At 36.4% G+C, this 12265-nt stretch overlaps 1 protein-coding gene across 4 annotated transcripts in view; it reads left to right on the forward strand.

Moving 5' to 3' along the window:
• Nucleotides 1-12265, forward strand: part of LOC123515129 — a 65744-nt gene that overhangs the window by 45018 nt on the left and 8461 nt on the right. For all 4 annotated transcript variants that reach the window (XM_045273576.1, XM_045273574.1, XM_045273575.1 and 1 more), the window contains one exon: nt 9566-9682. In XM_045273576.1, coding sequence (XP_045129511.1) covers nt 9566-9682 — 117 coding nt within the window. The remainder of the gene's footprint in view (nt 1-9565; nt 9683-12265) is intronic.

The following is a 12265-nucleotide window of genomic DNA, read 5'->3' on the forward strand; positions in this document are numbered from 1 at the left end:
CACACAGACAGTGGTTACACTCACAAAACAGATGAGAGTTTTTGAGTCCCAGGATGGCGAGGAAATGGGCAAGCTTAATGTGTGGTGTTCATAGCAGTAAATAGGTATGGAAATTGATCAATTGATATACAGTAAGAAAAATTCAGAGAGGTATGATGTCATGAGATGGCTGTGAGATGATGATAGATGAAAAACAGTATGAAACAAAAGAGTCTCTTCTTAAAAAAAATATTTTTTAACTGCATTACATATTACTTACATGTATTACTAAAGATGAATAAATGGAATATTAAAGGGTCTATTGAAGACAAATATATTCATAATAATTATGGAAACATTTAAAGACTAAGGGGAAATGAGAACTGATAAAGGGACAGATGGGTGGAAGACTATCAGAGAATGGTGGAAGAACATCAAGAGAGATAACATCAGGTCATCTTGGGATGAAGTGAAGAGAATGAACTTTAGTGGAATATAGATGGAGAATGGATGACTTATGATTGCTGAATAACATGTGCGATCAGAATTGACAGTAAATCTGTGATATGGCTGGCTTTGATAAAGATGATGATAATGATGTTTAAGATCTTTGAAAGATGCTGAATCTCTCTAAATGATGAACTTATAGAGCTAGGAAGGCATCACAGGAGACAGAAAAGAGGAGAGAGAAAGAAGAATGGTGTGGCCTGGACATTAAAATCTTAGAGAAGTGTGGTATGAAAAAGCTCTAGAAATGAAGGAAGTGATGAAATGAAGAGTAGAAAGTGGCTCATGATATAGAGAAAAGTGTCAAGATTTATTAAAAATCTATGTTGAAAAACAAGAAAAAAAGGTTCTATGTATGTTAAGAGTCAGACATGGATGACAGTGGTTACATCTGCTGCTGAGGTTCTGAGCTGGTATATATCTTCAAACCAGTGAAAGTGATGCTACAGGTGGACATCTGAGAACTGCAGACACAATGTCTTATGTGATAGGGAAGATGAGTAAGGCTGAAATATGTTTTTCCTTGGGAGGACATCATCTAATAGAATACATGGCAGTGAAAGGTAAAAAAACATGACATGAGAAACAAATGACTATTTTCATGTACATTTATAGAGATGGTGATGGAACAATTCCTATTATTACATGTTATAATGAGTTGATAGAGTTTGATGAGTAAGGTTTTCAGGAACGCATATGTACCGTATAATGAGGACTTACTGTATTTACAAAGAAACCAAAGCCCCCTCCAATCATACATTATCTTAGTCCAATGGGGAGAAGTGATCATATTACATTAGAGATGCAAATTCAGGAGGAAGATGAGATAAGTTACAGAGAGGACTATAAAGGAGAGAAATTAAATTATGCAAGAGCAGATTAAGGATCTATTTTGCTGATATTGAGTGGAGTTATATTATGTACAGAAAGACAGTACAAGGGAAATGTGAGTAAAAAAGTTTGTACCTGTTTGTAAAGTTCAGAAAAAAATACATGCTTGGTACAATGCTAGATGCATACATGCAAAAAAGACAAAAGATAAAGCATGGAAGAAACTCATAAAGCAGAGAAATTACTATAACAGACGGCAGTACAAAGATGCTAGAAATGAATATATTAGAGTAAGGAGAGAGGAAGAAAGAAACTTTGAGAAAGATGTAGTGAATAAAAGCAATGATGAACCAAAACTTTTCTACAAGTTTATAAATGGCAAAAAAAAAAGGAAACAATTGAAAAAAAATATTAAAGAAGGGAAGACATACCAAACAGAGAAGGAAATGTGTGAAATAATATAATGAATGAGAACTTTAAAATGGTATTCAGTGCAGATGATGATTTCACAGAACCTGATAGGACTTGGGATTGCCAAGGATTACAGGAGATCGCAGTGCACAAAGAGGATATTGGAAGATTACTGGATAAGTTGGAAGTCAGAAAAGCAATGGGGCCAGATGGTGTATCAGGCTGGCTGTTAAAAGAATGTAAAGAGCAACTATTGGATCCAATTTGGGAAATAATAATAAGTTCAGTAAATGAAGGGAAAGTTCCACTAGAATGGAAGAGAGTCAACGTAATACTGATATTAAAGGAGGAAAGGCAACTGAACCATTAAACTACAGACCAGTGTCACTTACAAGTGTCTTGGGGAAGTTATGTGAAATAATTATCAAAGAAAAATGGGTTAAATTTCTAGAGAAGAGGAGCGAGTCATATCGAACAGACAATTTGGGTTCAGGACAGGGCGGTCATGTGTATCAAACTTATTAAGCTTCTATTCGAGAGTTACTGCAGGACCTGAAAACAGAGATGGATGGACACAGTATACCTGGACATTAAATAGGCTTTTGATAAAGTCCCTCATGGAAGACTACTTTGGAAACTAGAGAACATAGGAGGACTGCAAGGAACTTTGTTAGAATGGACAAGAGATTATTTGAAGGACAGGGAAATGAGAACTGTGATCAGAGATACATATTCATCTTGGGGTAAAGTAACTAACGGAGTGCCACAAAGTGTTAGCCCCCATTATGTTCCAGATTTATGTAAATGACATTCACATTGGAGTAAACAGTTATATAAATTTATTTGCTGATAATGGAAAGCTGCTAAGAGTTATCAAAACTAGAGAGGACTGTGCTGTTGCAGGAAGATATAAACAAGATCTATGAGTGGGGCAGGGAGTGGAAATTGGAGTTTATTGCCAAGAAATGTTACATAATAGAACTAGGAAAGAGTAAGAGAAGACTGGTATGGAACTATTTGATAGGAGAGGAACAAATAATGAAGACTAAAGAGGAAAAAGATCTGGGAATGATGATACAGGAAAATCTGAGCCCCAAAAGCACATAAGCAAGATATTTGGACTATCATATAAAATGTTGACTAATATGAGAGTGGCATTTCAATACGTGGACAAAGATATGATGAAAAAAATCATCACAAGCATGATATGTCCAAGGCTGGAATATGCAGTAGTGGTGTAGTCTCCGAGCTCTAAAAAGGGTACAAGAAAATTGGAAAGGATACAGAAGATTGCTACAAAGATGGTGCTGGAATTAAAGGACCTAACATATGAAGAACAACTGAAGGAAATGGGACTGCCAACCTTGTAATTTAGAAGAGAACGTGGGGACCTCATAACAATGTACAAGATAGTTAAGGGAACCGTCCGGTTAGGTTTTTCAAAAATTGAAAATAAAGTGGTTCGTGGGTAATTATTTTTTTCGCTGATAGATGACTATTACACGATATTAGTTTAGTAGTTACAAGTGAATTGAACCATAAATAACTGCATGAAAAATAAAAAATAAATTTTTTTTGGGAAAAAAAAAAAATTCCTATAAACTTTGTCACCAGAGGACAGATTTCAATTTTGCCGGTACTGATATGAAGTATGTGGTATAACAAAACTTTCCATCTTATAGAATTTTGATTTTTTTTTTTTTAACTTTGGTGGCCATTATGAATGATTTTTGACGATTTTTTTTTTTATATAAAATTACATTGCGGCACTTAAAAAAAGAATCCAAATTCTAAGTGGTGGAAATGTAGCAGCTTCATTGAGCTTCAAAATGATACCTCAAAGTTGAAAATCCGTTGAGAAATGTGGGAGAAGATACAATTTGAATAATAAAAAGTGGAAACTGAGAAAAAGGCAAAAACCCCCGGAGATGTGATTTTTGTCCTCTATGACCCTGTATATTTATTTGTTGATAGTGAATATGCATCATATATGTGTTTTAGGCATGAGAATATTCTGTAAGACTATATGGCACCTGGTCATACAATGACTGTAGGTATTAGTGAAGAGGGTGTCTATCCATGCATGGTCGGTACAACTTGAATTTCCCTTGAGTTTGTTTAGACAATGAAGATAAAAAGCAGGTAAAATAGGCTGGATTGTGGCTGGCAAGGTGTGAAATAAGGGCGAGATAAAGATCCTTCTCCCAGAGTCACATGGACACTGAAATGGAAGGGAGAGGTGTGTTCCTGTGTAGATAGTACAGAATACTAGAATGAAGTTGAAGAAGGAAGACTAAAGTTAGAAAAATCCTCATAAGATAAAATGAGAATGGGTTTGAATTTGAGTGAGGGAGAAGGTAGTTTCGCTGTGATTGGCTGGCTGTCTGTCTCTAGATGGAGCTGGATCCAAGATTCTTTAACAATGTCAGAGCAATCTTGCAGCGAAATGGCATCCATGAACGCTTGAGGGACAGTGACAAGGTTGCTATCAGGTTGCTCTGAGGTTGCTGGGAAAAGGAGGTGGTGTTACTGTCTATATAAATAGAAAAAAAAACATTTCTATTAGACAAATGAAAGAAAGGATTGTTTTGTAATGCATAAAGTGAAATTTACATAGAATACCAAAAATAAAGCAGAGATGATGAGATCGACAGATAAGAGAAAGAGCGAGGGTTCTTCTTCTTCTTGTGAAGAGAGACAAGATAATTTATGTTTCACTCCTCTTTGCCTGATAATGAGTGATAGTGAATTACTAATGAAATACAGCGGTATTTCATTAATAATTCACTATCAAGAGGAGTTGAGGTTATCCTCGTGGCATGAGCATATATGAATACTAAGATATGATATCCATTATAGAGGAATAGAGGAGTGGAAACAAATATCATGGGGAAAGACAAAATAGGCTAAAAGGGTCACAAGAAGAAGAAGAGTGGAGTCTCCGGTGGCTCATCTCATTTCTGCTTTAGGTATTCCATGAAGATTTCACTTATGATTAAAAACAATGAAGGCAAGTTTTGTAAAAACTAATAGAAATGTTGTTTTGTGAACATAATGTGAGAATGTGAGAGAATTTGAGTTCTCTAATGACTCATATGACATCATAAAAGTAGTGGTACACCAGTGGAATGTGCTGCCGATACATATAAAAGTGGTATGTTAGGGAAGAGAAGATCCCCTATATTTCCATTATTTCCTATGGGAAAATTACATCTGTAACAATTTTCGAAAATAGCTTTGACATATCCTGTTTGTTAGGTGGAGATTACACTGAGTTGAGGATTTCCTTAAAAGAAAACTTTTAATGGCTTTTTCCGTGCTTATCATCATCATTTATGATACAGAGAGTGAGAGGGGAGGAAGCCCCAGGCTACAGTGGGCGTGGCAGGGGCCTTTTAAGTTTAAATACCCCACATATTTTAATGTATTTCCCAAAAATACTCCACTATGTTGCCATATGTTTGGGAATGCTCTGGTGGTGTTTTGGGGATTTTCGATATTTTCAGATTTTTTGATACCGTGACTGGACGGTCCCCTTAATGGCATTGAAAAGATAGACAAAGAAGACCTGGTGCTGTTGACAGAAGATGGAAGGACAAGTGGACATGAAAAGATCAGGATGAGGCAGTGTGTGAATGATATTGGAATATACAGTTTTCCGCACAAAACAGTGGAAAAGTGGAATGCATTGGATAAAGAAGTTGTTACAGCACATAATGTGCATAATTTTAAGGAAATATTAGATAAATGGAGGTATGGGGACAGGAAATGATGCTTGAATGTATGATACAACTAGGGAAAACACACACAAAAAAAAACACACACACACACACACACACGCAGCGAGAAATGAATATGTTAAGGTGAGGAAGGAAGAGGAAAAGAACTTCGAAAAAGATATTGTCAAAAAATGTAAGGAGCAACCAAAATAATTGTTCTATAGATTCATAAATGGAAAAATTAGGCAAAAAGAAACAATAGAAAGGTTAAAAGGAGAGAACAGGATGGTGGAAGACCCAAAAGTATGGCAGAACTATTAAATAAAAATTCCAGGAGGTCTTTACTAAAGAATTCAAATTTGAGAGGCCACAGGGTAATAGAGAGACAATCTATATGAAAGAGATTAAAGTAACCAAGCTTGAAATAAAAGAGTTAATGAAGGAACTGGATGAAGAGAAGGCAATGGGACCGGATGAAGTCTCAGGCAGAATACTGAAAGAATGTAGGGAAGAACTAGCAAGTCCTATATACAACATCATAAAATGCTCAATAGAAAATGGAACAGTGCCAGTAGAATGGAAAAGAGCTGAGGTGGTTCCCATATATAAGAGCGGAAGGAAAGAAGAACCTTTAAATTACAGACCGGTATCACTAACTAGTGTAATATGCAAGATGTGTGAAAGAATAATAAAGAAACAATGGATCGAGTTCCTTGAAGACAACAAATTAATATCAAATAGCCAATTTGGTTTTAGAAAAGGACGGTCTTGTGTAACTAATTTATTGAGTTTCTATTCTAGAATAGTTGATAGAGTACAAGAGAGAGAGGATGGGTTGACTGCATCTATTTGGATTTAAAAAAGGCGTTTGACAAAGTGCCACACGCAAGATTACTGTGGAAGTTAGAGGAGAAGGGTGGCTTAAAAGGAAGCACATTGAGATGGATAGAAAATTATTTGAGGGGGAGAGAAATAAGGACGGTAGTTAAAGATATGAAGTCCAAGTGGAGAGCAGTAGAAAGCGGAGTGCCACAGGGGTCAGTATTGGCACCAGTACTTTTCCTCATTTATATTAACGACATGCCAGAAGGAGTGAACAGCTACATAAATTTGTTTATGGATGATACGAAACTGTGCAGAGTTATAAAGCAAAAGGAGGATTGTGAAATACTGCAAGAAGACCTAAATAAGATCTGGGAATGGAGTAAGAAGTGGAAATGGAATTCAATGTGAACAAAAGCCATGTCATGGAAATGGGAAAGAGTGAAAGACGACCTGTGGGAATCTATAAGATGGGAGATGGAGTAGAACTGGAGAAAGTCAAAAGGAAAAGGACTTAGGAGTGACGATGGAAGAAAACAATCAACCAGTAAGCCATATTGATAGAATTTTTAGAGAAACATATAATTTGCTAAGGAATATTGGAGTAGCATTTCACTACATGGACAAAGAAATGATGAAGAAATTGATAAATACTATAATAAGACCCAGATTGGAATATGCAGGAGTAGTGTGGACCCCTCATAAAAAGAAACACATAAGAAAATTGGAGAGGCTACAAAAAATGGCTACAAGAATGGTCCCAGAACTTGAAGGGATGACATATGAGGAGAGACTAAAGGCTATGGATCTACCAACCTTGGAACAAAGAAGGAGAGAGGAGACCTGATACAAGTCTATAAATTGATCAACGGAATGGACCAAGTGGATAATGAGAAACTGATCCTGAGAGAAGAATATGACACCAAGCACAAGATCGCATAGTAAAAAGCTGAGAAAGGGAAGATGTCTGAGAGATATAAAAATATAGTTTCCAGAGATGTATTGAGACGTGGAACAGTTTAGATGAAGAAGTAGTGTCTGCAACAAGTGTGCACACTTTTGAAGTAAGATTGGATAAGTGTAGATATGGAGACGGGGCCACACGAGCATAAAGCCCAGGCCCTGTAAAACTACAACAAGGTAAATACTAGGTAAATACACACACACACACACACACACACACACACACACACACACACACACACACACACACACACACACACACACACACACACACACACACACACACACACACACACACACACACACACACACACACACACACACACACACACACACACACACACACACACTTATTAGGACATTGCATTGTCAAGGCTTGCAAGAAATCATAGTGCTCAAAGAAGATATTGGAAGACTACTAGAAAATTTGGATGTCAGAAAAGCAATGGGACTGGATGGTGTGTTGGGCTGAGCACTAAGCGAATGTAAAGATCAATTGTAAGAACCAGTTTGGGAAATGGTTACAAGCTCATTAAAGAAAGGGAGAGTACCACTGGAGTGGGAGAGAGCTAACATAATCCCAGTATTTGAAGGAGGAAAGTCAATTTAGCTATATTACAGACTGGTGTCACTTACAAGTGTTGTAAGGAAGATATGTGAAATCATTATAAAAAAAAATGGGTTAAATATCTGGAAGAAAAACATGTTATATCGAACAGACAATTTGGGTTCAGGACAGAAAGATCATGTGTGTCAAATTTTCTAAGTTTCTACTCTAGAGTAAATGAAGGATTGGAGAGCAGAGATGGTTGTGTGGACACTGTATACCTAGACATAAAAAAGGCTTTTGATAAAGTCCCTCATAACAGACTTCTTTAGAAATTGGAAAACATAGTAGGACTGAGAGGAATAATGTTAGATTGGATAAGGGATTACTTGATAGACGGAAAGAGGAGAACTGTGATCAGGGACACATACTTACCCTGGAGTAAAATATCAAGTGGAGTGCCGCAGGGGTCAGTATTAGCCCAAATTATGTTCCAGGTATATGTAAATGACATACAGTATGGAGTGACCAGCTCTAATAATTTATTTGCTGATGATGCAAAATTGTTAAGAATAATTATGACCTGAGAAGACTGTTTGGTACTGCAGAAAGATATAGACAAAATTTATAAATGGAGTAAGAAGTGTAGATTAGAGTTCAATGCCAAGAAATGCCATGTAATGGAATTAGGAAATAGTAAGAGAAGATCAGTATGGATAGAATTATTTGATGGGAGAGCAACAAATAATGAAGACTAAAGAAGAAAAAGATATGGGAGTGGTTATACAAGAAACTTTTGAGCCCAAAAAAAACACATAAATAGAATATTTGGAACAAAGTATAAAATGTTGACTAATATTATGGTGGCATTTCAGTATCTTGACAAGAATATGATGAAAAAATTATTACGAATATGATACGTCCACAGTTGGAATATGCAGCAGTGGTGTGGTTGCTGAGCTTGAAAAAGGATATAAGAAAATTATAACGGATCCAGAGGATAGCTACAAAAATGGTGCCGTACCTAACATATGAAGAAAGGCTGAAGGAAATGGGACTGCCAACCTTACCTAATAACAATGTATAAGACAGTTAATGGCATTGAAAAGATAGACAAGCAGGACCTGGTGCTGGTGACTGAAGAATTTGGACGGACAAGAGAACATGCAAAGATCAGGAAGAGGCAGTGTGTGAATGATATTGGAAAATACAGTTTTCCACATAGAACGATGGAAAAGTGGAATGCTTTGAATGATGAAGTTGTTGCAGCACATAATGTGCATAGCTTTAAAGAAAAATTAGATAAATGTAGATATGGAGACAAGAGACTGAGCCTTGCTTGTACCCTGTACAGTATAACTAGGTAAATACAAACACACACACACACACACACACATAATAGAAAAAAAAAAGAAAAAAGTTCTCAAACTTCAACAAACAAAGCATTTTTAGGACCTGAAACTAACCAGACACCAATCAGCTGTAGGGTAAATTGTACTGTGATTTTTGTAAACTTGTTACAATTACTCATGATTTTTTAAATTTATTTATTCTTTCTTTCTTTCTTCTTCCCTTTCATTCTTTTTCTTTCTTTCTTTCTTTCTTTCTTTTTTCTTTCTTTCTTCCTTCCTACTTGAGCAATTTTACCTTCTGCTTGCATCTCATTACCTTTCTTTGATTACACAGAGAAGCTCATAAGGGAATATATGTACCATGTTGAAGCTCATATTCTGAATATTGTGTTGCTGAATTGTTGCTTTACTCACTGGTTTGCCTTAATTTTCAGAGAGTTTATCTTCACGTCGACAATCAGTTGCCAACATGAGAAGACTTAGTTTGGAATCCTTGAAACATCCATTAGGATCTCCTAGTTTTCTATCAGAAGACTTCTCAGGCATTCTAGGTAAGTAAATAATTTATATGGAAACATTTATAGTTAACCCAAGCTTGATTATTTATTTGTCATTAAAGGTTTTGATGTGTTAACATGATTGTTGGATTCAAAAGACATGGGCCATTATTAGATTTGTTTAATGGCACATTTGTAGTCAAAGTGAGTAGTTTGTACTTCTGTTGCTCTGTACTTCTTTTAGTTGCTGGAGAGGGTTTAGGTGTTGGTGGCTAAAAGCTTTGGCTGGTGATTGCTACTTGATAGAGCATAGTAGAACCTCACTTACTGAACATCTCTTTTTTTTTCATTTTTATTTTATTTTATTTATTTATTTATTTATTTTTATCTCATATATATTTTTTGTTTAGAAAATTTGAACTTATAATTGCTTTTAATTGCCATACCATAATTAAGTTTTCATATGAAATTACATACAGTTGCTGTCTACCACAGCAGCAATCGAATGCTTGGAAAGGAAACTTGAAATAAAGTTGCACAGAGAAGGATAGAAACTGTAGGAGGGCAGTTTTGAAATCAGCTTTGTGCCTTCTGCTCTTGTGTTCTAGTGCTATTGCATACACTTAAAAAAGCTGCACATTGTCTATATTGTGCACAAAATAAAAAAAACTGCAGGGTTATGACATGTGATAATTGTTTCTCTCTATATATATTTTTTATGTAAGTGGGGAAAGCTGGCCAAAGGGGAAAAAAAAAAATGCCCACTTGGTTGCCAGCTCCCTTGCAGATCTAATAGAGTTAGCCAAAAAATGGGGACAAAAATCTTGAAATCTCCCTCTGAAATCAACTCAAGTCATAGGAAGTTGGATATATAAGAGCAGGCAGGGAGTTCCAGAGTTAACCAGAGAAAAGTATGAAAGATTGAGAGTATTAATTAGCTCTTACATTAGAGAGTCGGACAGAATAGGGGTGAGAAGAAGAAGGTCTTGTCCAGTGAGGCCACAGGAGGAGGGGAGGCATGAAGTTAGCAAGATTAGAAGAGCAGTTAGCATATACTTTAATTGAGAAATAGTTCTTCACATATTTCCCCAAGCTACCCATGCACATTAGCTTCTAATCGTCCACAATAAGGTACTGTATTTGACTGGATATGGGGCACACCTTTTTCCAGTACTTGTACCTACCCTAGATGCATGCATCATTATTTTATTGCTGGTATTATCATTACCAGTATTATCACTTTAAAAACTAATTATTGTAAAAATGAAAGCAATCTAACATGTGAGGCTGTGATACATGTTTATAAATATCAGCTGATTGGCACTCTGATTCAATCTAGCTGTGAGGAGTAACAGCAAGTTCATAATCATAGGCAAAACACATCAATGCCTTCACCAGTATGGCAGAAGGAGGAAAAGATTAGGCTTAACAATCTCCTACAAACTACAAGTGGTAAATTATGCCAAGAGGGGAAAAAAAAAAAAAAACTTTTAATTGCCAGTCCCCCCTGCAGGGTTCTGTGCCAAAAGAAAGGGACAAATATCTTGAAATCTCCATTTTAAAAGAAATCAGGTTGTAGGAAAATGGAAATACAGAAGGAGGTAAGGAGTTCTAGACTTTACCAAAGAAAGGTATGAATAATTAAGATTACTGGTTAACTCTTGCATTAGACAAATGGACAGAATAGGGATGAGAGGAAGAAGATAGCCTTGTGCAGTGAGGCTACAAGAGGAGGGAAGGCATGCAGTTAGCAAGATCAGTAAAGCAGTTAGCATGAAAACAGCCGTAGAAGATAACAAAAGATACAACATTGTGGCAGTGAGAAAGAGGCTGAAGACAGTCAGTCAGAGGAGAGGAGTTAATGAGATGAATAGCTTTTGATTCTACCCTATTTTATAAAACTGTGAGTCAAACTACCCAAACATGCAAATATTACTCCACACAAGGATGGATAAGGCCCTTGTACAGTTAGCAGTTGGAGAGATGAGAAAAACTGGCATGGACACCTCATAACACCTAACTTCATAGATGCTGTTTTAGCAAGAGATGGGATGTGAAGTTTCCAGTTAAGATTATGAGTAAAGGACAGATCAAGGATCAGTGTAGAAGAGATGGGACATTTGTGTGTTATTGAAGAAAAGGGTATAATTGTCTTGAAGGTCGTGTTGAGTTGATAAGATGGAGGAATTGAGCTTGAACACTACTAAGTTTTCTCTGCCCCAATCAGAAGTCAGGCATTCTGTGGCATCTCTGCATGATGTATTCACTTCCTGAATGTTTGGTTGTCTCTGAAAAGACATGGAAAGGTGTAGGGTGGTATTATCAGCATAAGAGTTGATAAGGCAAGAAGTTTATTTGGTTAAGATTATTAATGAATAATAGAAAGAGAGTGGATGACAGGACTGAACCCTGAGGAACACTGCTGTTAATTGATTTAGGAGAAGAACAGTTGCCGTCTACCACAGCAACAATCGAACGGTTGGAAAGGAAACTTGAAATAAAGTTGCAGAGAGAAGGATAGAAACTGTAGGGGGGCAGTTTTGAAATCAGCTTTGTGCCTGACTCCTTCAAAAGCTTTTGATATGTCTAATGCAACAGCAAAAGTTTCACTGAAATCTCTAAAAGAGGATGACCAAG

Source organism: Portunus trituberculatus, chromosome 38 (assembly GCF_017591435.1).
Source record: "Portunus trituberculatus isolate SZX2019 chromosome 38, ASM1759143v1, whole genome shotgun sequence".
NCBI classification, from domain to species: Eukaryota; Metazoa; Arthropoda; class Malacostraca; order Decapoda; family Portunidae; genus Portunus; species Portunus trituberculatus.